Source organism: Bidens hawaiensis, unplaced genomic scaffold (assembly GCF_021521415.1).
Source record: "Bidens hawaiensis isolate Kalapana, Puna unplaced genomic scaffold, B.hawaiensis_p1.1 tig00019721_1, whole genome shotgun sequence".
NCBI classification, from domain to species: Eukaryota; Viridiplantae; Streptophyta; class Magnoliopsida; order Asterales; family Asteraceae; genus Bidens; species Bidens hawaiensis.
This window is the reverse complement of record NW_027492997.1, coordinates 104075-131704: the sequence shown is the minus strand read 5'-3', so window position 1 is coordinate 131704 and position 27630 is coordinate 104075. Positions and strand designations below refer to the sequence as shown.

The following is a 27630-nucleotide window of genomic DNA, read 5'->3' as shown; positions in this document are numbered from 1 at the left end:
ATTTTAATTCCAATTCCTTTGAATTCCCCCGAATTCTGTCAAACGAACGCCCCCTTGTGTAATTTAGGTTATATCCGCGTTTAAAACGTTATGTTGTTCGGAAACACGTACAATAAGTTTAAATGGGGCATTGATTGTACTGAACAAATTGGATATGTGGAATCAGCAAATCAAGTTTTATGAGTTAGTCTTTTGTTCTTTGCTCGGTGCTTTTTGCATCTGATTTCTAACAATTAAAAGCCTATTATTACAAAAGGGTCAATCACTAATTTAGGTGTTGAGTGTTCATTGAAGGGTGCTTGCCTGATGCGATAATCTGCATGATCTGCATGATATCAGGCAGCCTTTTAACAGAAAACGCTTTATGTTTTCGAGCCAATACGTGCAACACATCCCATAGATGTTGATAACGAGGAAGTCCTTCATTGTCCTTTAACATACGTAGCGCCACATCTATAAAAGGTGTCGCATTCACCGATCAAATAAATATTAAGAAAAGCGTTTCGACCTTAGAGTACACAATAGCTATTAAATAGTGAAAAGGCGTATGTGTTCATTTGACTAAATAAAGGAAACATTATGTCCATTTGAAATGTGGTTTCCCAAACTGTCCACACTTAAACCAGTTCTAATCATCAGTTCATCACATGATTGGATTTTAATCCAACCAGAAAATGTTATGTGTTAAAAAAATCCAGGCGAACCAATTGGATTTTTTTCTAAGAAAAAGTGGAATATATTATATTAATATATAACCGCATACTCAAAAGTTTATACTCAAAAGTGGAACGGGTTAGGGTCGGAATGGGTCAATTAAAAAAAGGGTTGTTTTGGTTCGGGCCAGAACGGGTCCGGGTCGGAATGGGTCAAGGTCAGAACGGGTTTCGGGTCATTTTTTTTAATGAGGACAACGGAGGAATCTTTTTAGCTTTTTTACTTTTTTTGTTTTTGATTTATATTTCGAGTTATGATTTTTTTATTAATTTTTTTGAGCGGTTTTTATTAAGATCAAAAACCCCTAAAAAAATTAATAAAAAAATCATAACTCCAAATATAACTAAAAATGAAAAAGTAAAAAAGCTAAAACGTTTCCTTCATTGTCATCGTTCAACAACAAACAAAAAAAATCCGAGAAATGAACCGAAAATGAAAAGTCGACGAAAACGAAACTAAAAACCAAAACTGAACCGAATTGATCGAAACCGGAAAAATCGATCAAAACGAAACTAAAAAACTGTAATCGAACAGAAAGAAACTAAACAAACCGACCAAAATGAAACAAAAAACCAAAAACGAATCCGAAATCGACCAAAAAGAAACAAAAGAAACCGAAACCCAACATGTCCAGTGCGAAAACTCGCGTCAGCTCGAAACCTGATCCGAGCCAAAACCTAAACCGAACTCGTTCCAATTCAAAACCTAAACCGAACTCGTTCCAAATCCAAAACCCATTTCAACCTGAACCTGCCACTTTTCCTTAAGACACTAACCCAGATCGATCTATTTGTTTAAATTTGTCGACCCATTTTGACCCGAAATAAGGTGGAATTTCAAGTGACTAAATGACCCATCTTATTAAAATCTATGACCAAACCAACCCATATGATTTTTAAAAGAACCCAAAGTGACCCATTTGAAATTGTTTGGGTCAAGATTGTCACCCCTATAAACGTCGTATTTGTATTTTTGCCCAAATAGATTGATTTGGGGCGTTCTTTGGTCATTTTATACTCAGCGGCCCATTTTTTTTTCTTGCATAGCATGCATTTTCAGAGACGGCCCTGCTGCCTGGATTTTGTGGACATTTTTGGGAGGAAAAAAAAGGTCAATGGGTATATTGAAATTGAAGAATTAAGGAGCCATTGCATACCAAAGATGTCAGACTGGATGCATTTCAACAAAACATCATCCACGTTGTCATTTGTCCAACACTCATCGGTCATTTTATCAGACTTGCTATATAGAAAATCAGCCACCTCTCGTTGTCCATGGAGTGCAGCCAGATAGAGTGGCAACTTGTTGTCACTACCACAGATTGTTGGCAGTGCACTGTTGCGTGTAAGCATACTTTTAACCATATCAACATTTCCTGAGATAGCTGCAACACAAAATGCTGTATTGCCATCTGCGTTCTGAAGTTCCAAATCAACCGGCTGCATTATGGCTAGAAGATTTTTCACAAACTTGAGGCTATGTCCCGCTGCTGCAACGTGAAGTGGTGTATCCTTTTTTTCAGTGATACTATATCGTACCAACATTCCATCCTTATCAAGGATGAGTTTAGCAGCTTCCCAATCTCCTTTGATCGATGCTCTATAGAGAGGAATAGCGATATCAAGGTAATCATTTCTTCTTCCTTCTAAGCAATTTAAAGATTTATTAAGTTAACGTTCGTTCCATATCTTAAAGAGGAGTTTTTTTTTTCGAACGGCAAAGTTACAACAATACAGACACCCATATTAATAATCCATATGTCGTGTTGAGATTCTTCAACCCTAACCCAACCCATATAATTATATGTACCCATTTAAATCCCGTGGTGTTCAGGTTATGTTTCGGGTCCACCCACTTTACGTTCATATACGAAACGAATAGGAGTAATAGCTACTAACTTAGCAATAAATTAAATAATTAATTACTCTTGTTCATATAAAGCATGTTAATAATTTGTGATAAATCTAATTGTTTTTGTGTGTTTATCTTTCATTCCCAATAAATAAATTTAGGTTCCACATATTTAGCTCAAGATAAGAAAAGAATGAAATTACCAGAGAATAGACGGTTAGAACCAGTAAAATAAAAATATTGGAAATAAATTGTAGATAAAAGTAATGTAAAAAGAAATTAGTTTTACTTTTAAAAGTTAATTGATATATGAAAAATTAAAAATCTAAGTATTTAACTTTAAAATTTAAAACTTCTTGTCTCTAAAATTAAAATATTAAATTCTCAAAAATTGTAACCCGTTTTTTAACGGGTCAGGTTCGGGTTGACCTGGTTAAGAAAACGAAAGGTGTCAGGAAATTGACACCTAAACTAAGGGGAAATTTCACCAAAAGAAAGTCAGGCATGATTGCACGTACTTACCATCAAGTAGATTTCCACAAGGATATGGTGACGCTTGTAGCTCGGGATCGGCTTTGTTGGTCGCCATCACTGGCCTCCGCTGGCTGCTTAATTGTTTCCATGCAATTTATACCAATATTAATAACTAAAAGCCGTGGCATGACAGCAAAAGAAGACCTTGATTTGAAAATACCTGAAATCGTAATAGTTGTCTAAGTTGGTGTCTCCAGTTGACCAATAACTTAATCTTCAATTCTCATCATGTATTTTCAACCACGTAATATAATAGTTGTCTAACTTAATCTCCAACTGACCAATGAGGAGCTAGACATGATCTCTAAATATATAGACTTGGATAATATAAAAACCGGGAAAATTTAAAATACAAAGGAAGAGACAAAAATGAGAAGTGTGAGAAGGATTTATGGCCATACAAAAAATTACTCAAAAAAAATTCTGAAAAATTAATAGAAAACATCATAACTCAAAATATAAATAAAAAATTAAAAAAACAAAAAATGTTTCCCTCGTCATTATCGTTCCAAAAAAAAAAGACACAATGACGAAAATGAACAAAAGACACAATTATAACTAAAAAATACACAATAAATCACAAAATATAACACAGTGTCGAACAAAATATCACACAATGTTGAGTAGTATAACACAATATCAAGAAAAAAGACACAGTGCCATGGAAAAAGACACAATCAGTGACGAAAATAAACACAATGATAAACAAAAAGACACAATGGTTTTTTTCACTCAACATTGTGTCTTTTTCGAGTTTTTTTTAAGAACGAGGAAGACGATGGAAACATTTTTTTGTTTTTTTATTAAATTTTGAGTTATGATTTTTTATTTATTTATTTTCATTCTTTTTAAGGTTTTTTTTTTTTTTTTTTTTGCTATAAATCATTTTCATCCTTCTCATTTTTGTCTCCATTTGTATAATAACTTGACCCACATAACTAATAATAATAATAATATTTCATAACTAAATATAAAAAGAAATAGATGAAATGGGTTAAGTGTAGTGTCTTAAACACCAAATTCATGTAAAATCTGCAAGACGCCATATTTTAATCACTAAAAAGGATAATATGGTAAATTATGCAATACTTTATTTTATCGACTCCGTTTTTCCCTATCTTAATATTTTCTAATTATAATACAAAAGCAGGTAAGTGGGCAACAAGTTACGTCGTAATCCCTTTTAAATGGCAAAACCGATCTTACTAAAAACAAAGCTACGGTTCTTCACCATCGATGAATTACCGTGCGCTGAACACTTTTCAGAACACAACAGGTTTGAGGCCAATGAACTCAAAAGTATCAAAAACAAATGAAATGAAAATATGTTGATTCTCAACATATACTTTCTCATGTTTAACAACTTTCTCTGATCTGCCTTCAACAAAACCTGCCTAACAACAAACCATTGTCTCTAAACCCGACGAGTGGACGCTCTAGTAAAGGAAAAAAGAATTAGATAAGATTGGTTACGTGCCAACACTAAAGTCGTGTAACATTTTTCAAAATGTTGGATTTTTCTCGATTTTATAGTAACTTTATAATAACTTATTTTATTTGATTTTTCTCGATTTTTTCATACCAGTAAATCATTAATTAATAAAAACCAATAAACTTTAGCTCAATTGATATCGAAGCATAAGTGAAGATTTTGAATAGAAGCTACAAGCTCTTAAGATTGAATTCGATCCCGGTTCCCAACTTGGTTTTACTGCAGTGGACATTCAGGTATCAGATTTCCTCAAAACTGAAGATGATAGGCTTGGACGTATCGTATCGCTTTTTATAATTAGGTTACCCGGCAGTCAGTTCACTAGTCATTAAAAGTAAAAGTAATATAACAAGAATTAGATTAAATGAGCTACATGTCTAACACTATTAGTCACTAAGACCATGCATAGTCAACACTAGGTATCCGACATTTTGCGTCATGTGACACTTAGACAACTTCTGGGCATTTTACAAAAAGTGGGTGTGGTGGGAAAATGCCCACAAACCAAAACGCCTTTCTCCTCCCCCTCTCTACCTCTTTCTCACAAAACCCTCAAAATGTGTGTATCACCAACGTTATGTACATAACTTTGCACCCCAAAATGCCATCAAAAACGTCGAGGGGGAGCCATTCCCCGTCGTTTTAGCCTCAAAACTCCCCAAAACGCCATCTACTACGAACAGTCTAAAAAGGGTTGTTTGGTGATTTTGCATTATTTTCTTTTGTGCAACTAAATGAATGATTAATTTTATTTTTTTACTTTTTTTTATAAGTTTGAACCCATGAGCTCTTATTTCAAACCAGTGCTGTAAAAATTCTAACTAGACATCGATTAATCATTTATCCAGAATCGATCATATATTTATATTTGAAAATTTACACATAAATTTAAATCCGATTAATCCCAATCAATCACTTGTCAGTGCCCCGTCACCCGTCAAAAGACGATTTTGCATTACTTTATTTTATTGGATTCTTATTAAATTAAGTCAAAATCGGAATAACAAACAAACAAATAAACCGAATTGATTTCAATGGCGGCATCAATTCCACCATTGAAACCCTATCAAGCATTAATTCCCTTAATCTGCAGATCTTCACATTCGTCACCAAAATTACCTGCAACAACTAAAATGGCTCTGCACGCTTCCGCTTCAGCAGCCGTTACTAGTGACCGGAAGCTTCCGGTTTTGTTATTCGATATTATGGACACGATTGTTCGTGATCCGTTTTACCACGATATTCCCGCGTTTTTCGGGTATATTGCTTTAGGAGATTGAATTTGTTGTTGTTATGATTGAACCAGTTTATTTAGTGTTGGATTAGATCCTTTGGATATTGTCACTGGTATAGGATTAGGTCATTTGGATTTTGCCACACCGTAAATGAGCCGAGTGCTCGAGCTCGTTTTGTTTCATGAGAGCTTGAGCTCGGTTTTTTTTGACTTAGGAGAGCTTGGGCTCGTTTTGAGTTACAAGAATCTCCAGCTCGTTTTGACTTATGAGAGCTCTGGCTCGATTTTAATTACAAGAGGTCGAGCTCGTTTTGTACTTACGAGAGCTCGAGCTCGTTTTGACTTACTAGAGCTCTGGCTTGATTTTACTTACGAGAGCCCGAGCTCGTTTTTACTTACAAGAGCTCGAGCTTGTTTTTTACTTACGAGAGTTCTGGCTCGATTTTTACTTACGAGAGCTCTGGCTCGATTTTTACTTACGAGGGCTCTGGCTCAATTTTACTTACGAGAGCTCGAGCTCGTTTTTACGTTTTTACTTACAGGAGCTCGAGCTCGTTTTTTACTTACGAGAGCTCTCGCTCGAGCTCGTTTTTTTACGTACGAGAGCTGGAGCTTGTTTTGAGCAACTTGAGTTCCAGGTTCGTTTTTACTTACTCGAGCTGGAGCTCGTTTTGAGTAACTTGAGTTCGAGGTTCGTTTTTACTTACGAGAGCTCGAGCTCAAGCACGTTTTTTACTTACGAGAGCTGGAGCTCGTTTTGAGTAACTTGAACTCGAGCTTAAGTTCGAGCTATTTTTTTACCTAAGAGAGCTAGAGCTCGAGCTCGTTTTTACTCACGAGAACTCGAGTTTGGTTTGTTTTGACTTACGAGAGGTCGAGCTCGACTCATTTCGAGCTCTTTTTCTATTACTTGAGATCAGCTCGCGAATCGTTTTTGCAAGGTCGGGCTTGGGCCGGTTTATAATTTATTAATTAATTTATGCACATTTTTAATTATTTTTATATATATTGAGGAAAACCTTAAACGAGCCGAAGCTCGGCTCAAGCTCGAGCTCGTGTAGTACCTTAAATAGGGGCGCGCACGGTTCGGTTATTAGTTTCAACCAAAGTCATTGGTTAATTTTTTTTTTATGATAAATCGGTTTTTGGTCATTCGGTTCAGTTAGTTTATTGATATTCGGTTCGGTTATTATCTGTTAATTGTATTTAGTTAGGGTTTTAGCCCATTTGGTTAGATAGAGCTCATGGGCCTTTTATGGGCTGTTAGCTAGGGTTTAGTTGTGTATATGTAGGTGTAATGGCTTATGTATTAGACACACCTTCAAGTAATAAACATTACTTTCACTACAACCATCTTCTTAACATGGTATCAGAGCTACGGCTCTCGATCCAAACCCTAGCCGCGATCTGACCCGAACCTGAGTCTGACCAGCCGTCACCAGCAGCCTTCAGATCTGAAACAAGCTCCTGCCTTGTTGTTCTGTCCGAGCACTGTTCACGCGAAATCACTGTTCACAGGTACTGTTCACGCGCGGAAACACTGTTCACGCCGGGATTTCTGTTCACTGCCGGAAAGTTACTGTTCGCTGCCGGAAAGTTACTGTTCGCTGCCGGAATTACTGTTCGCTGCCGGGATTAACTGTTCACGACGAGTAACTGTTTACGCCGGAATCTGTTCCTGCCCTCCACCCGCACTTGTTATTGTTCACATTCAATTTTCAGTTTCGTGTATCACTATGGGCGAAAATACATACATGTATACATTTACTAAAGAGGAGCATGATCTTATTCAACGGTTTCTTACCTCCCAGTTGCCTCATCCTCAAACCAGCTCGGCACATTCAGGTAAACCTTCTAGCCTTGACTTATCATGGGTGATTGATTCTGGAGCCACACATCACATGACTGGGAATCGGGGTATTTTTTCTAGTCTTCAAAATGTTTCCCATGCACCAGTACGTCTTGCCGATGGATCTTCATGTCCCGTTCTCGGCATAGGATCCATCAGTAACTCGGAAAACCTAAAACTGTCTTCTATCCTATTTGTTCCTAAATTTCCTACCAGTCTTTGTTCAGTGAGTCAGATTACCAAACAAAACAACTGTTCTGTGACCTTTTACCCAAATCACTGCGTTTTTCATGAACTAGGAACAAATCGGGTAATTGGTACTGGTTTTGAATCAGGAGGTCTCTATCGTATATCCCCGTTTTCGCATCCTGTAGCAAACTTATGTGATTCCGCTGTCAGGGAGGCTCACTGTCGGTTAGGTCATCCCTCTACAGCAGTTCTGAGGCAAATGCGACCAGATTTACCACTTTCGTCTTTTAATTTTCATTGTGAGTCGTGTCAACTTGGTAAACATACCAGGCGTCCCTATCCCCCTAGGGTGCCCAATCGAGTCAGTTCTTGTTTTGAACTGTTGCATTCTGATGTATGGGGTCCTTGCCCTATCAAATCTACGTTGGGTTTTGAATATTTTATTACCTTTATTGATGACTATTCTCGCACTACTTGGGTTTATTTATTGAAATCTCGTAGTGAGGTATTTTCCATATTTCGAGAATTTAATGCTTATGTTCAAAACCAATTTAACACCACCATTAAAACTTTACGATCTGATAATGCTAAAGAATATTTTTCCACCGACTTTTCTTCATACTTAAAAACCAACGGCATTATTCATGAATCATCGTGTGCTTATACATCTCAACAAAATGGTGTGTCCGAACGCAAAAATCGTCACATATTGGATGTTGCTCGCACAATCATGATCCAATCACGTGTTCCTCATCGTTTTTGGGGAGATGCCGTTCTCACTGCCACATATCTGATTAACCGCATGCCCTCAACCGTTCTTCATGGTAAAACACCGTTTTCTATACTATTTCCCAACGATGATCCATTTCCTCTCGCACCTAAAGTATTTGGTTGTGTCGCCTATGTTCATGACCATAGTCCAAAAACCATCAAACTTGATCCTCGAGCCATTCGTTGTGTCTTTCTTGGTTACTCACGGGTTCAAAAAGGGTATCGATGCTATAGCCCATCACTTCACCGATACTTTACCAGTGCCGATGTCACTTTTCACGAGTCTCCTTACTTTCCCGAGTGTTCCACTCCTGTTTCTGACCCGTTTCCCGACCTCGATATACCCACATCTCCCTTCATCCCCACCATTCCTGTGTCAATTCCTTTTACCGATCCAATCTCTACTGATTCTGACCCACCGACAGAATCTCCGCCACTGCTTTTCACATATGCTAGGCGGGGTAGGGGTCAAACATCAGCGACTCTTGATTCACAACCTGGCCACGACCCCGAAATACCCTCCGATACTCCGCCTACATCTGAGCAATCCACACCTCTCACTACTACATCGTTACCCGATCCACCAACCTCTGACACACCTGTTTATGATCCTCCTGGTGCGCCACTTCCCGATATACCTATTTCCTTTCGCAAGGAACCCCGGACATGTACTCGTTACCCAATTCAGGACTATGTTGCCTACACCCACCTATCTCCTGAATCTCATGCGTACACCACTACCCTTGATTCCTACCCGATTCCCAAAAATGTGACGAGCGCTCTCGCTCACCCAGGATGGAGACAGGCTATGGAAGATGAAATCGGGGCTCTAAAGTCCAATCATACATGGGATCTTGAAACACTTCCTAAAGGGAAGCGTATTGTTGGTTGTCGTTGGGTGTTTACGGTTAAACTACACCCGGATGGCTCCCTACACCGCTTAAAGGCTCGGTTGGTTGCAAAAGGGTATTCTCAGGCATATGGCATTGATTACGATGAAACTTTCTCTCCGGTTGCTAAAATGCCATCTGTCCGTATTTGCATCGCTCTTGCTGCCATTAATCATTGGCCGCTCCACCAGCTTGATGTCAAGAACGCCTTTCTTAATGGTGTTCTTGAGGAGGAGGTATATATGGAGCAGCCCCCAGGGTTCGTCGTTGAGGAGGAGGCCTCGAAAGTTTGTAGACTACGTCGTTCTCTATATGGTCTTAAACAGTCTCCCAGAGCATGGTTTGGTCGATTCTCTAGTGTTATGGGACAGTTTGGGATGACGCGGAGTGCCTACGATCACTCTGTCTTCTTTAGACACCAGAAAGGGAAGAGGATTATCGTAGTTGTTTATGTGGATGACATTATAATCACAGGTGATGACGAGGTCGGGATTTCCGAACTCAAGCAGTTTCTTCAGTCTCAGTTTCAGGTAAGCGACTTAGGTCGACTGAGGTATTTCCTTGGCATAGAAGTATCCCGCTCTCCACAAGGAATACTTCTCTCCCAACGAAAGTATGTTCTTGATATTTTAACTGAATGTGGCTTACTGGGTTGTAAACCTGTTGATACACCAATGCTTCCTACAAAGAAACTCCTCCCAAAGGAAGGAAATCCAATGAAAGATCCTGAGCGATACAGACGGCTGGTTGGTAAACTTAATTATTTAACCGTCACACGACCGGATATCTCCTTTACTGTCAGTGTTCTGAGCCAATTTATGGCTACACCATACACCGGTCACTGGGATGCTGCCCTTCGTGTCTTAAGATATCTTAAGACCTCACCTGGCTTGGGCATATTATACTCTGATCAGGGTCATTGTCGTGTAGGTGCCTTCACGGAAGAAGGAGATGGTCGAATATCAGGGTTCTCAGATGCAGATTGGGCAGGTTGTCCAATTTCTCGACGATCTACCACCGGATATTGTGTGTTTGTTGGGGGAAACCTTGTATCATGGAAGAGTAAGAAGCAACACACGGTCTCCCGGTCGAGTGCCGAATCAGAATATAGAGCCATGGCAGATGTAACATCAGAGATGACATGGGTTCGTCGTCTTCTCAGAGAGCTCGGGGTTGTTTCTAATGACTTGATGAGGCTATACTGTGATAATCAGTCAGCTATTCACATAGCCAAGAATCAAGTATTTCATGAGAGGACAAAACATATTGAGGTCGACTGCCACCTTATCAGAGATCGGGTAGTAGGCACACAAATTGATCCTCCTTCCATTCAACCAGTTCATGTGAAGACAAATTTTCAGCTAGCAGACATTCTAACTAAACCGCTCCGGAAAGCTCAGATAGATTTTATTTGTAACAAGTTGGGCATGATTAACATCTATGCACCAACTTGAGGAGGAGTGTTAATTGTATTTAGTTAGGGTTTTAGCCCATTTGGTTAGATAGAGCCCATGGGCCTTTTATGGGCTGTTAGCTAGGGTTTAGTTGTGTATATGTAGGTGTAGTGGCTTATGTATTAGACACACCTTCAAGTAATAAACATTACTTTCACTACAACCATCTTCTTAACATTATCAAATGCAGCCTTGATCCTTTTTTGTTAGATTAACTTTTTGTCACACTTTTATCGATTAGTATAAGATATCATCCATATATTTCATTTAAATGTTTTACTCAGAATGTCAATGAAGGAACTGTTAGATTGCAAGCACCCTACAGCTTGGATTGAGTTTGAAAAGGGTCTCATTGATGAGGTATAGTTTGACATTGTTCATCTTATTATTTTTTCGGTTTTTCATTTAAATTAAAGCATTTAACAGGCACAGTATAGATGCTTAACACGCTTGGTTTGGGGATTATAAATGACATTTTTTCTGATTCTGTTTCATTATCAACAATAAACCACCATGTAATTTGAATACATCCCTCTATAGTAAAGATATATATTTCTTTTTTTCAGACGGAACTAGCAAGGATATTTTTCAAAGATGGAAGACATTTTGACTTGGAGGGTAGGTTATAACAGAGTTACAATTTTCTGGAAATCTATTACAATACATCTGTTATTTAACAGCATAGTTTACCTTAGCTCATTTGATATAACAAATCGTACATCTGCTATGTTTGACTATTAGTCAAATATCTGAAGGACCCTCATTAGTGAAAAATATAAGAATAAAGAATCATATGGACTGAAGAATAGATGCTATTGATATCTTATAATAGTGGCATTCCTTCCTCCTTTCAGGCCTCAAAAGTTGTATTTATCAAGGATACGAGTATCTAGAAGGCGTTGAAGAACTTCTAAGTACACTGAAAGATAACGGCTATGAGATGCATGCTTTTACAAATTACCCAATATGGTATGGCTGAACATCAAGGTTTGTCTAATATTGTCAAAATATATAAACCCGTTTTATTATTTTATTGAAAAAAGAATATGATCCAGTGATCGTAAGCTGTTGATGAGTTTCATTGAGTTTTCACACGACGGTTCACTTTACTTAATTGTTTTGTAGGTATAGAATGATTGAGGACAAACTGAAGCTTTCCTCTTACTTATCTTGGACGTTTTGTTCATGCGCAATCGGTAAATATAAAACATGATTCACGTGAAGTTATTTGCTTTATTGAATATCTTTGTCGAAATAGACTTTAATTGTTTTCTTGTTTAATGCTAAATTTAACTGTCCTCTAAATTTAGGAAAAAGAAAGCCAGATCCTCAGTTCTATTCTGAAGTATTGCAGCACCTTGACACCGAGCCACAAAATTGTGTCTTTATCGATGACAGGTATTTTAGTTATCTAATATCCTTCATGTCAAATAGCATGTATGTTATGTGCCTATACTTAGTTTTTCCATAATCTTTTTATTTATGAAAAATTCTAAACATACCATCTTACGGTTACTTATGGTTAATAGTGTTAACAATAACCATAAGTTGGTTGATAAGCAATCGTAATAGAATAACATAACCATAAGTTAGTTGTTATCCATAACTTTAAGGTGTGTATAGTTAGCAAATCGCTAAACAAAAGTAATCAGTTTTTTGTTTATAGTATTGTTCAAAGGGGTTTGAGTTTAAATTAATTTATCTTGTTTTATAGTTGTATGTTTATCAAAGTAGTCCATTTTATTTTAATGAATGGTTAATTCCATTTAAGTTCAACACTTTGTGTATTTTTTAAATCCCATAAAAATCATATATATTCTTCTATAGCACCTATCGTATTTAGTTTTACCGATTGTATAGTAAATAAAATGAAATCGGTTATTATAACAATCTGTTTTGTTAAATAAATGATAAGGCGTATGTTTGAAACTTTAACTATTAACCTGTTAAATGTGCACCAGGTTGAAGAACATAGACGCTGCAAAAGAAGCTGGCATAAACGGTATTCAGTTCAAGAATGCAGGTTCATTGCAGCAAGATCTCTCTCGTTTGGGCGTCACATTTCAAAACAGCGACACAAAAGGGCAATAAAATGGGATTTAAATTTGTCTTTTGTTGTCAGAACATTATTCTTTTGATGTTTCTTGACTAAAGTATATAAACAGGGGCCAGCCCGAATTGGTGCAGCGAGTGGTTCTATAGTCTAAAAATTAAAAAGGTTTAAAAAGGGTTGGATATATGTGCGCGCCAGTCGCCCTCTATTATACGTTCATATAAAATTGGTATATCGTTTTGATAGTTGCAACACAATAAGGCGGTAATCGTTAACATGATCATGATGAACAAAACCGTCATTTGTTATCGGATCAACACCAAAGAGTAGAAGAAAAGGACCAATAATATTAATGCTAAAGGAGCTTAGCTTCATGTGTTGGACGATTCGGGTGGTCAAAGTATCTGCACGATACCGAATTACTGATTTATGCTCTAGTGTTGCGTACGACGATCAATATGATATCGATCGCATTCTTTTAGGTTTTTTTAAAGTTGTAATCGAGTGTAAACAACATATTCACCTCCTCAAGGTTGCTACGGTTTTCTTGTATAATAATTTAACGAATTAAATACGGTTTTAGTTCATGTGAATTGACCAAATTGCCCATTTGATATTATATAATATTATATATTAAAATTCACAAAAGAAAATAAAATTATATTTAAAAAATGAATAAGCAAGATTACTTTCATATACATGTATAACCAATGTTACATATCAACATAAAAACACACAGGCCATATACAATTGAAACACAACAATACTCGGTAACCAGCATTATTTCATGCCTACACAAACTCACAAAACAATGGTTATATATCTTCTTTCAATGAGATCGTGCTGAAACGGGCTTCGAATACTTGTGATCATATGCACACTATTGTCCCTTCGATGCAGAATCGTTTGAGGTTAAAGAACGGAGCATAGATTGAGCACGAATCAGTTCTTCGCGAAGCATCAAGTTGTACTCGTATAAATCTTGAATGTTTTTCTGGATTTCCGAACCGCTTACTTCTGAATCGGATTTGGTTTCTGTTGACATGAAAACGAATAGATAATGATCGAGCCGAACGTGAACAAACTCAAGCCTAAATTGTTGCTTATTTAATAAACGAGCTCAAGCCTGAGTTTCACATACCGAGCGAAACCAAGCTATAGAAATATGAGACAAATTTACAAAGTTTCAACTTTGACCCCTCAATTATAGAAATTTCAAAAAGCCCACCAAACCATGCAATTATGTTCATTGACACTAGACTCGGCCAAAAATGACAAAAATGCCCCTGATTTATATTAGTTTCATGGTCAAGACATAAAATGTAAACTTCAAGTACTTAACTGAAAATCTGGAATTTTTCTTTTTTTTTGGGTTGAAATATAAAATGTTTGTCAAACTAGACCCTTGAAGTTTTGAGTTAGTTTTCATTTATAGTACTAGAATGCATAATGATAACTTTCATCATTATTCCAGTAAAATGTTGGAAACAATATTATTGTGTAGTTCAATGGGCCCTAACATTTACCTAACTGAAACTTTGCAAATATTTAAGCTAAAAGTAGAGTTGCTAAGGGGTAAAAGGGTAATTTTGATTAAAAAAAGCGAAAATTGTTGCGATAAATCAGTGATTAGTGATTACCTAATGAAGGTGGCAAAGGTATGTCATTAGCAGCAGAACTCATTGGTTGTTTTATATGTGCAATTCGGTTATCCACGTCATCCGACCGCACTTTTTGTGCCACCTGGATATTAAAGAACTTAAGCTTTCATATCCGGGATTCCTAGAAATACTTATTGTTCCTAATTAGGTAAATTAAAATCTGTTACAAAAAACTTTTTATTAAAATGACAAAAATGCCCATTAATCTATTCAACAAAATCAACTCTATTTCAAGAAGATTCAGGGGCATTTTTGTCATTTTACACCTCTAGACAGACTATATGTAACAAAAGCTTTAGATTTAAGAAACATTTTGTCATCTCACAATTTTGTGTCAAGTTTTATTGCATATATACATAATTCCAAAAATAAAATAAAGTATTACCTTATGATCAGGTATGCTAACTTTTTTGTTGAAACTGATGGTATCTTTTCTTATATGTTGTTTTCTTTTAGACAATAATCCTTCATTTTGGTTTGACTTGGTTAATATTCTCGAGCAGCATGATGTCACCACAACGTTTCCTTCATGAGGCAATGAACGACGGCCCCATGTAAAAACCACGTATTCCCTCAACTATATAAAACATTCAAATCAATGAACTAGAGAAACTAGTATTGTAGAGGTGACGGGCCAGTTTCAGTACGGGCCGAAACGATCTGGGTCGGGTTGGGTTGGCTCGTAAATACTTTTCGTTCAACATTTTAAAAAGTTTATAAACAAGTAATGTGTTCAGACATTTATATATAAGAATGAAGCCAAACAGGTTTGGGTTGAAAGGGGTTATTTTTAGTACGGGTCGAAACAGGCCATGTTGGATTCTCTTGAGTCTTGAAAATACTTTTGTGTCCATTTTTAATTTTAAATTATAGCTAACTAATGTGTTGAAATGGGTTCGGGTTGAAATGGTCTTTTTTTAATATGGGTGGAAAGGACCAGGTCGGGTCGGATTGGGCTGGCCCATAAACACTTTCTTGAACAATTTAAATTATATATAAATAGGTATCATGTTAATTATGATTACAATAATAAACTAAATCTTTACTAAAACGATTTACGAGGTCACGTTTTATTATTGTTATTATGAAAGTAACTGAAGCCTTTGAATAAAAACATACTTTAGTCGACTTTTAACCCGTTCCCTTTTTGGCTACTTTTTCTTAGTTAACCCGTTTGAGATAAACCACGGCCCAAACCGGCCCATTTATAAGTAACTGGGTCAAAACTGCCACCTCTAGTAAAAACCACGTATTCCCTCAACTATATAAAAAATTCAATATATTGAATAACGGTTACCTTGTCCCAACGTTCTTGTGCTCTCTTACGGTTTCTAATCCTTCTCATTACTTCATCCTCGTGAGGAAACCGCTTAAATCTATATTCAAGCTACAAGAGGATGTAGTATTGTAGTTAGGACATATTTAAAAGATATTTATAGTTTACACATATAGGTTTCATACTAACTTGGAAAATACATTATAGATGAGAAGCATACTTGAACCAATAAGTAGAAGAAAAGCCCAATGCTAACACAATATAAGCCACCTAAATCAGCAAGGTAGCCCACTGCATGCATAGAAAAAAGATATATTATTGTAATATTTTATTTATATATTAATATTATTTTATGTTTTAATATTTGTTACCATTATCAATATTTATATTTATCTATTTATTAAAATGACTATTGTTATTATTACCTATTTATTTGTTGTATTTTTTTTTCTCTGTTGTTTAGAGGTCTAGCGTTGAACTTTGTGTTTCTTTTATACTGCCAAGTTGTTCATGAGCTACTCGAGATCGGCTTGCTAAAAGTTTGAAATCGGCCCAGCTTAAACGAGCTCGAGCCCGAACTCTAACGTAAAAAATAAGCTTGTTTAATAAAACCAGCCGAGCTTCACTTATCAAGTCCAAGCTAGCGCGCTGGCTCGTGACCCTAAACATGCCTATTATTTATATAACTTCCTTTAATAAACTAATTATATATTTTATGATAAATATAACTATTGTATATTTGTATATAAAATTATGATAAACATAACTAAATAGCATATATGATGTTAAATATAAAATATTATATTTACCAAACAGAGGTGCTCGGGCTCAGTTCCGCTCGTTTACACTAAATTTTTATTATAAAATTTTAAATTCCCAAAGGTATTTTTGGTCAACTCAACCCGACCAGTATCAAAAACATGCTATAATCTTGGTAAATATTAGCATAAACAAACAAAAGAAAACAAATGCAACCTAATATATACACACACACACATACGCACATATATATACATATATACATACAGACACACACACATATATATATAGGGAGAGGATCAAGAGAAAACTCATCTTTAGGGAGAAAACTTAAAAACTCCTACAGAATTATTTTTAATTAAATATAAAAAAATATTTTCAAATTTCCGTTTTTGCCATTATTCTTATATTTTGGTCCCCTTCACTCGAAAAAAATTAAAAAAATAAAAAAAAAACCTGCTGTAATGCACATACGTATTACCATGCGAGACCGTAGTATTACACATGTGTATTACTATGTATTTTTAAGTTCAATAGTGTTTAGTTGTATATATTCAATATTTGTGTATTGTATATGTGTAGTAGTGTTGTATTATATGGAAAAAAATTAATAATAAAATAGAAGTCGATGTAGTGCACATGTGCGTTAATGATGTATTACACATACGTACTAATGTGTAATCGATGTGCGTATTAGTCTTATATTGCATATATACAATACTGTGTATTAAATATGTGTAGTAGTGTCGTATACTATGCAATACAAACACTTTTGCATACATGCAATGCACACCGTTACACATGTGCACTACACCGACGAGGTTAGCGACAAGGTGTTTTTTTTTTTTTGGGAACCAATAACAACATATAAGAATAATGGAAAAAACAGAAACTTCAAAAAAAAAAATTTTTAAGTTAAAAATAGTTTTTAGGTTTTCTCTTTAAGAGGAGTTTTCACTAGATCCCACCCATATATATATATATATATATATTAGCATAAACAACTATAATCTTGGTAAATAACTCACCCGGGCCCAATATGTTCAGGTTATCGATCTCAACAATATAAGACGAAAGAAGATTAACATCTAAAGTGATGTTAACAAGCCCGTCGCTCGGATTTTGTAACGAGGCCCGCAACTGATTGATCTCGCCAAAAGAAGAGCCCGGAAGAAACTCATGCAACAAAGGCTGAATAAGTTTCAAATCATTTTTGTTTCGGTATATTTTTGGAAACAGATTAAACTGCAATATATTCGGATCATTCCCTCTAAAAGTAACAAACAACTCTGCATTCATATTCTTTCCCTTTTTCAAAATCCCGCTCACAAAGCCCGTATGCCTTTCGTTTAAACGGTCCCTCGATGTTAAATTGAACTCAAAACCAACTGCACTCGCGGGAACATTTGGAAGATCAATAAACTGCCATGAAGTGTAAAAGTTGTCTCGAATAAGTTGACAGTTGTTGCATTTAAGTGTCACCATCGGCCCGTTTGTGGTGTTTTGGCAAGAAAAGTTGGCAAAAGCGGATAACGGGGCGGTTCTAAAATCCAAAAAACCGGGCTTTCCCATTATTAAAGTGCCAAGATTTTGAATGTTTGAACAACTCATTGTGGAAATGGTGGTTATGTTGAACTCCATGTCGTTGCTAAACGAAGTTAAGTCGGGTGCGTTTGCTGCTACAACACTGTGCACTTCTATGCTTCTTTTTTGTATTATTTGGCATATTCCCCTGTAATGGTAGCAAAGCGGGTCGGGTTAACATTTTTTTATTAATCACCAGTAGTGATGGATGTAAAGGCTAGAAATGTAATTTTTTCATGGCAGTTGAAACGGGTCGGGTTAACATTTTTTCATCCATTTTTTCTGAATTTCCTAAATAACTAGTGTATTAAATATGCTTTTTTGAAAATAATAATCCAACCGTTCGGCCCGTTTTCATTTTTAGTTACACTTTTTGTTTGGCCTGTTGAACCCGATAGATATAAATAAAATCCAACCTGAGTAAACTGAGTAATTGACCTGTTTTTACATAAATGGGTAGACATTGCATATCATAGATATTTGAGTAAGTTTAATTACTCACGCGGCAAACAAACCGATAAAAAGAATGATACTTGCGATTGACAACGCTCCCCCGAGTTCGGTTTTCCTCTTTCTGACAACCTTTTGATCATCCTACACAAACAATGTAGTGCAGTTAAAGATAATTAAATTACAAAACTTCTTAAAGTCCAAAAATATCTAAAATATAATTGTTACTCTAACAATATACCATTTTAAAATGAGGAAACCTATAATTCATCATCAAGCATTCAGCCAAGAATTTAACAATTCCAACTTTAGCTCAAATCAACATTTCTAAGTAGGAGTATGCATGAAACCAATAAAAACTGAACGACCCAAAACCGAAAAGACCGACGGTTTGGTTTTATGTTTTTTGTAAAACTGAAACTTATTGTTCGGCTTTGGTTTTGCATATAATAAAAACCGAAAACACCAAATTGAACCAAATTGAATTTATAGATTTTTATTTTAAGTAATTTGTAAAAAGACCGACGGTTTGGTTTTATGTTTTTTGTAAAACTGAAACTTATTGTTCGGCTTTGGTTTTGCATATAATAAAAACCGAAAACACCAAATTGAACCAAATTGAATTTATAGATTTTTATTTTAAGTAATTTGTAAGAAAATATTAAATATGCAACTCAAATGTATAATAACCAATTAGTTATTAATTAACAAAATCATTTAGGCAATTAGGCCCAATTCCATTATTTTGGGCCGAATTTTATTTTTCGACTAATAATTCCAGGCTCAAATGGCAAAACCGAACCGAGCCCAAACCGAAAGAACCAAAACCGAAGTTTCGATTCTTGGTTCGGTTGTAGCCCAAACCCAAAACAAACCGCGCACACCCGACCCAAAAAAACCTAAAACTTAAAAAAACATTGCCAGCCAACGACTAAAAAAATTCAAGCTCATTTGCAAAACCGAAAAAACCGAACTAAACCATACCGAAAGAACCGAAACCGAACGGTTTTCAAAAAATCAAAAACTGAAGTTCCTATTCTTCGTTCGGCTTTAGCTTAAATGTATGATAATCCATTTGTTATTGCTTAACAAAATGATTTATGCCCAAATTCATTATTTTGCGCGAAATTTTATTTGTCAACTAAAAAAATTCAAGCTCATTGACAAAACCGAACCGAAACCAAACGGTTTTCAAAAACTCAAAAACCGAATTCTCGATTCTTGGTTCGGTTTCAGCCCAAACCCGACCCAAACCAAACAGTGCACACCCCAAATTTCAAAACCAAAAAAACCTAAAAACTTAAAAAAACATTACCAGCCAATGACTAAAAAAATTCAAGCCCATTTGGCAAAACCGAAATAACCGAAACCGAACGGTTTTCAAAAACTCAAAAACCGGAGTTTAGATTCTTGGTCCGGTTTCAGCCCAAACCCGACCCAAACCGAACCCTGCACACCCAAATTTCAAAAACCAAAAAAACCTAAAAATAAATTAAAAAAATAAAAAAAAAAAAAAAACATTACCAGCCAATGACTAGTAGCAAAACACACATCCAATCTACTAATCCACCACCTAACTTTAAACCACCTTGTTCCACCATCTCCCACACTCCCAAACCTCACACCCGCACAACCCAAAAGCCAAACAACAATAACCAAAAAGGTAACCCCAAGAAACACATCCTGAGCCTGTGTGTACTTCTTGATGGAGTTAAATGACAAGACAGTTTCTGGGTTGTTGGTCAAATAGTCAACGCCTGTACCCACTGAGAACACGCCAGCGCGTGAGACAGTGAATGGATGGCATGTGTTGGTTGTTGTGGTGTACAGGAAGCCTGGGTTGCAGGAACATAGTGAAGATGAGTTGTATGTGAAGGAGTTTGGTGAGCAATGCATGGTTTTGAAGGTTTAAGCATGGGGTTTTGAAGAGTTTGGATTGTTGAGAAGACAAAGATTTTGTGGATGTCATGTCTTCCAAAATATTCTGGAGTTATATTATTATTATTAAATGTTAATAAGTAATAACTGGTGTGTGGTCAGTGTTTTGTGACGGGTTTCTAAGAGTTAAGGTGTTTGTTGTTTTTGTAAAGATAAAATGTTTGTATTTTGCGAAACATATTTGTGTACATTTGTAGAATAAGATGTTGATTAAACTTTTGTAGTTTGTAAGAAGAATTCTGTTTGTTTTTTAACGGTTGTAGACTGCTAAAATAATTGGTGGTGTTGTATGAACTGTGGTAGTGGGTGGCGGTGGTAATGGTGGACGGTGATAGTGGTAGTGGACGGTGGTGGTGGTGGACGATTGGTGGTAAATGATGGTTCTAGGTGGTGAACGGTGGTGGTGGTGGTGGGTGCCACTGGGTAGTGGTGGCAGACGATGGGTGGTAGGTGGTGGTGGTGGCGATGGCAAACGATGGGTGATGGTGGTGGTGGGCAGTGGGTGTTGGTAGAGTGTGAAGAAATTGGGTAATAGCTTATTTTTTAAAACCATAAAAGCATTTTTCAGATCTTTAAAAAAAAAACTGTCTTCAAAAGCTTATGTTTGCGTGCCCGCGATCATAAACTAATTGTAAACCTTTTAAGCAAAAACAAATAAAACCTTAAATTTAGCAGAATTCTTATCTGACTTACCTTAAGACACTTGCTTAGGTTTATTATTATTATTATTTAAATAAACAAGTAGTAATGTTTAGGTTTATTATTATTTAAATAATAATAATTCGTGGTATCTTTTTGAACAATTACTCATATTTTATTACATCAATAAATCTAAACTAGACAGTTGCCCCGTGACCTCCTCTCTAAGAAGCAAGTAGCAATAATTATTCTTAGTGGTCAGTCACGTTAAATAAATTAATGTAATGAATTAAATATGTATTACTTAATATAATTAATTAAATGTGCATCATTAGATAATAATAATAATAATAATAATAATAATAATAATCTGCGGTAATTATTAGACCACACGTAATGGTGTCGCTATGGAGGGGAAAACGAGCCCACAAAACCAAGGTAAACCCCCTCCCCCCCCCCCCCGCTAGTTTTGGGTTGGTTCTGTGTACACGTTACACAGCACAGCGATGGTGGGGGGAATGCTTGATCAATTGAACTTTTTTATTTTTAACTAGATTTTCTGCCGGCGCAACCGCGATGGTGGGGGGAATGCTTGATCAATTGAACTTTTTTATTTTTAACTAGATTTTCTGCCTGGTGCGTTGCGCCGGGCAGCTGGTAAAACTCCAGTGTTGAAACATGAGCGTTGGTAAAACCCGAGCTTTACGACGATGAGTCGATACGAATTCGATCAGTATCGACTGCGTGAAAACCCAAAAAAAATTAATTCGTCAAATTAACATTAAGGAAAAAAATATTTAATTCGATGTTTATTTGGTTGGCAAACCTGAGCGGTGGTTAAATCCAAGCGTTGTGATCTCGAGCATTGGGGCGGGTAACGTGACACGAATTCGATCGGTATTGATTACGTACATTACGGTACCGAAACTAAAAAACGAAAAAAAATATACAAAATGAGGTGAACCAACGACCAGTTTTATTTATTTATTTTGAGGGGGGGGTCGGTCGGTAAACTTGGAGCATTGGTAAAACCCTAGCGTTGTCGGTCATGGGCTTTAAATAAGGCACGAGTCTGCGTGAACTCGGTCAATTTCTTTCAGGTTTTTTGGTACCAGAACAAAAACAAAAAAAAATTGACATTTGGCTGGTTCTCATTACATGTATTATGATAACTGAACTAAAAAACAAAATTTATCGAACAATACGGTGCCGGCGGCACCAAAGTTCTTGTTTATGTTATATAATAATTTATATTTTTTATCTATATTAAAAAAATTAAAAAAGTAATAACTGTGTAATGATTGAAAGAGCGTTATAAATTTTTACCACGACACCACTTTTAGCAAAACTAGTCATTGCTGACTTGAACGTCACGTGTCAGAAAACGCACCTATGTGCTTAGTTACCACTACGCGTGTTCTTAGCAATTACAAAAGATAATTTTACCTTTTTAAAAAAGTTATTATTTGTAAAATGAACGCATCAAGTGTTGTATTGTATGAATAAAACTTGTGAAAGTTTTAAAAAGAAAAAGTTTCTTAATATGTCATTCACAAATATATTATAATATAGTATAGATAACATAAGACAAATTTGATCTTACTCTTAGTAAAGTTTTGTTACATTGTCTTATAATAGTCTATACAAGAAAAGACAAATTTGATCTTACTCTTAGTAAAGTTTTGTTACATTGTCTTATAATAGTCTATACAAGTACTCTTATCGGTGACACTTCTAGTTTTTGCTTTCGTTGTCAATGGCAACTATGATTTACTGAATAATTAACTTCATCTGCTTCTAACTGTTATGGGTTTAATGTTGGTTTTGAAGATTTTGTTGGGATTTATTTGTGTGTACAAATAGGAAGAAAAGAATATTAATTGTTTGGTTGATTAAGAAGACAAAGATTCGTGGGTTGCTTTAGTTTTGCTTTTGGGGGTGTTGTCTTTTTAAATATGGATCTCATTTTTTGCTATTAACTATAAGTCTTAACCCATAATCTTGTGACTTATTGAACTTTTACACTCACACATTAATCAATCCTAAACACCCACTGAGAGTCATAATGGTAGGGGTGTTGTTCGGTTATTTAGATCGGGTTTTGAGTAATTTGGATCGTGTTAATCGGATTTTCTTGTTTGAAATTTATCCAAAAACGATCATAGTTACAATCATATTGACTGGTTTCTATTTAATTAGGTTTCAGGTGGTTCAGATCTGGTTTTGGTTTAATAAAAATTGTTGTTTGATGCCATTTATTGGCCCATGTTTTGTGGGTTTGGTAAACAAAATACCATGTGAATTGGATGATTGCACAGTTAATTGCTTTATGATTGTGCAATTAAGCAAGACAGGGAGAGAATCAAGGAAAAACTCATTTTTAGAAAAACTTAAAAACTTCTAAAGAATTATTTGTAATTAAAAATAAAAAAATATTTTCAAATTTCTGTTTTTGCCATTATTCTTATATTTTCTTTCCCTTTACTCGAAAAAAATAAAAAAACAACAAAAAAAAAACGCTGTAAAGCGCATACGTATTACTGTGCGATACCGTTGTATTACACATGTGTATTACTATGTATTTTTAAGTTTAATAGTGTTTAATTGCATATATTCAATATTTGTGTATTGTATATGTGTAATAGTGTTGTATTATATGGAAAAAAATAATAATAAAATAAAAGTCAATGTAGTGCACATGTGCGTTAATGTTGTATTACACATACGTACTAATGTGTATTCGATGTGCGTATTAGTCTTATATTGCACATATACAATAGTGTGTATCAAATATGTGCAATAGTGTTGTATTCTATGCAATACAAACACTTTTGCATATATGCAATGCACACTATTACATATGTGCACTACACCTACGAGGTTACCGACAATAGCCTTTTTTTAAAAAAATCAATAACAACATATAAAAATAATGGGAAAAAAGAAACTTAAATTTTTTTTTTTTTATAAGTTAAAAATGGTTTATTATGAGTTTTTAAGTTTTCTCTTTAAGAGAAGTTTTCACTGGATCCCACCCCAAGCTAGACAATTAATTAAAATTTGATCGACAACTTGATATCACCCGAATGTTGTTTTTTGTACCCTAATCAATGTTGTAAAAGTCGTTAGGCGGTCCTAGGCGGTCGACTGGGGAGTTGTGCGTACTCGGAGTAGTCGGGGATTACTCGGAAAATACCTAAGGAGTACTCGGCCGAGGCGGCGGGGAGTACTCGATCTAGGCGGGGAGTAATCGGGGAGTACTTGGCCGCCTACTCGAGAGTTTTACAACATTGACCCTATAATGAAACATATAAGATCGGATTACCCGATAACCGTTTAAACTTCATCCGCTACCCGTTTTACATGTCTAAGATTTGGATCAATCGGGTTAATTGATTTATTTAAGAACAACAAACCTACATAATACTTACCCGACATTTTTAATTAAAGCATGAATGTCTTTTTAAGGCTTCAACGGTTAGTTGGGAATTTATAACTTTATTTGCTTGAAACTAACTTTAATTTTTGATTTTGAAAGACTAAATATTTGTACACTGTGGGGTTAAACCAATTTTAATTAGGATTTGACTAAACTTGTATCCCTTTTTTAATTTTCAAAAAAAAATCAAATGAAAAATTGTTTTATTCTTTCCTCAAAATTCATTATTTTTAAAACATTATTTATAAAGAAATTTTGAAATACTTTTTTGTAACAAAAACAACAACAATAATAATAAAAATAACGAATGTATGTTTGAAGGGGGATATGCTTAGCACTTTAGCGTTACCTTTTATTGAATCATATCGCTTAAAAGTGAGTTTACACTCACTGTTGGCATGACCAAAACTTTTTAGTCGAAGAGTCATCATAAGGTTGTCTTTTCAATAAAATAGCAGTATAAAACTCGTATCTTGTTAAAAAAAACCTCATATTCTATATATAATTAGACAAGTATGATAACTAAATATATAAGTAATGATAATTTTTTATTTTATTTTATACTAAAATCAACACATAATAAATTGCTATTTCATAGCACTGCAGTGTATTGTTTTTTAATTAATTTAAACAATCATCCGGAGGTGTTTGGTTGTACACGTTTTAAGTTTTGTATTGTATGTATTTCTTTTGACATTTTAATAATCAAAATCTACGTTAAATAATTGTTTGATTAATACAGAATGATATGTAATCATAGCCTTTTCGAAATCTCATGAATTTTCTATAATTTTTCCTTGTTTTCTTTAAACATAATTATGCTTAGGTGGTGCCACCATTTTAGCAGGTGTATTTTTTTTTTCCTTTCATTTTTATTTTAAAAATATTAATTATATTTAATCACATACAATTATTTATGTAGAGATCGTTTTAAGGTTTTACCATTATGAAAAGTTGATAAAGTTTACATATCGTAACACTATTAAAAACCAAACATGTTACTACGGAGCGAACAACGTGCACTATGGATGTAATTTTGAAAAGTTGGGATCAAATCGTGATCTGACTTTAGTACGGGGATAATATGTGTAATTAACTAAAAAATATATGAGATAAAATTATAAAAATGTCACGTATTAGAACAAGTGATCAAAAATTTAAAAGTTTATTTGTCGTTACGATATTGAAATAAATATAATATATATTATGAATACATGTATATCTAGAGGTGGGCAAATAAGTCGGTTAACAGAACCGACCCGAAAACTGAACCGAAATCGAACCAGTTTGAAACTGATAATGTAGAAACCGGTTTGGAACCGATTAAAACCGTAAGTTCGGAACCGCTTTGTAATTTTCTCCACCAAAACCGGTTCCAAACTGGTTAACCGACCGAAACCGGCCAAAACCGGTCAAACCCGAACCGAAACCGATCATAACATGGCAAGAAACCGGTTTCAACTTGAACTGAAACTGATCATAAACCGGTTTGACTTTGTTGACCAAACCGAACCGATTTTAATCTAAACCGGTTTTGAGTTTTAAAGCAAACCGGTTTTGAGTTTTAAACCGGGCAGTGCACCTTTATGTACATCTACCCTTTTAAGGTTACACAACGTATCATGTTCATCCATTTATTCATATGTGTTCTATTTGGTTCACGAGTGTGACACTATTTTTGAGTTAGTATCGGATTTAACTCGCTAGCCCGTGAACACAAACCTTTAGCAACCCTAATTTTGCATCAACTTAACATATTTCTCAAGCATAGACATTCACTTCAAAATAAATGCTACTTGATTTTTTTTCCCTTTTTCTAATTAAGCACATATTAATACCATTTAAGTGTTTAATGTATATTTCAAGCAAATATTTACTTTTTCCTACTTTTAGATTATATGATTCACTAAACCTAAAATAAATCAAAATATCAAATGATGGTGATTCAATAATTGTGACAAAGACACCCTCAATTGTGTGTTGCGTGGGTCACATTCTTTCACCATTTGTTATCTTTCAAACTTGTAATAAACATAAAAGAAAAAGTATGCACATTAAGGGTTTAATGAACCACAAGAACATCAATCATTGTCAAGGGATCTTTTTTAAGTTTTTTTTAGGTTGAACAATTGAACCCGCATGAGACCATGATGAACGAGTTAAAATGCTTGTAAACTGTCAACACATTAAAAGTTTAAATGAAGTTGTGTTTAAATGAACTTGAAGATGACAAGCTTGAGTAAACTTAGGACTAAATACGTATATTATTTATATGTAAGTATGATATATATTTTATAATATATGTAAGTATAATATATATTTTTTATTTTTTGTCACGTCACCATCTGGTGCATACTCGCTTCTTCTTCTTATTCTTATTATTATTATTATTATTATTATTATTATTATTATTTTTTTGTAATTTTCATAATTCTTTTTACTTTTTTTTTACGGTCACTCATTTTATCAAATAATAATGATTTCTATAGTTCTTTTCATAAAACGTTTTTTAATCTTTCTTAAAAAAACCAGGTTTGTTTATATTATTAAAAATTGAACATTTCTTTCATTATTTAATTCGTATAATATGAACTATATCGTTATTATAAAAACATTTATAGATTTATTAATAATATTGTTTTTATTATCCAATAATATTGTATACCGGTTATAACCTAGTTAAATTATAAAATGATCAATTTCACTTAAAAAAAAAGTTACCCACAAATCAAATTGAAGAAATTTTAAAGTGTCGATTTTGAAGAAATTTAGAGAATTTTAGTGTATTTTTATTTTGGGTAGTGAACGGTTGGTGTGATTAAAAAGCAACTTTTTCCTAACTTAAAACATTTA

General features: G+C 34.8%; 3 protein-coding genes across 3 annotated transcripts; 1 reads left to right on the top strand and 2 right to left on the bottom strand.

The window, feature by feature from the left end:
* Positions 1–265: 265 nt before the first annotated feature.
* Positions 266–3154, bottom strand: LOC143559170 (E3 ubiquitin-protein ligase XBAT32-like). The gene is made up of 3 exons (XM_077047838.1): positions 3088–3154; positions 1871–2356; positions 266–453 (listed from the first exon to the last, which is right to left on the bottom strand). Exons 1-3 carry the CDS (start codon positions 3152–3154, stop codon positions 266–268), a joined length of 741 nt encoding a protein of 246 aa, XP_076903953.1.
* Positions 3155–5607: 2453 nt separating this feature from the next.
* Positions 5608–13101, top strand: LOC143559155 (flavin mononucleotide hydrolase 1, chloroplatic-like). Its single transcript, XM_077047824.1, has 7 exons — positions 5608–5849; positions 11263–11338; positions 11545–11596; positions 11833–11947; positions 12104–12174; positions 12289–12376; positions 12940–13101. Exons 1-7 carry the CDS (start codon positions 5626–5628, stop codon positions 13067–13069), a joined length of 756 nt encoding a protein of 251 aa, XP_076903939.1. The 5' UTR covers positions 5608–5625; the 3' UTR covers positions 13070–13101.
* Positions 13102–13882: 781 nt separating this feature from the next.
* On the bottom strand, positions 13883–20678 carry LOC143559169 (uncharacterized). The gene is made up of 8 exons (XM_077047837.1): positions 20286–20678; positions 18814–18905; positions 17756–18459; positions 16189–16259; positions 15990–16079; positions 15078–15269; positions 14672–14774; positions 13883–14066 (listed from the first exon to the last, which is right to left on the bottom strand). Exons 1-8 carry the CDS (start codon positions 20655–20657, stop codon positions 13912–13914), a joined length of 1779 nt encoding a protein of 592 aa, XP_076903952.1. The 5' UTR covers positions 20658–20678; the 3' UTR covers positions 13883–13911.
* Positions 20679–27630: the final 6952 nt, after the last annotated feature.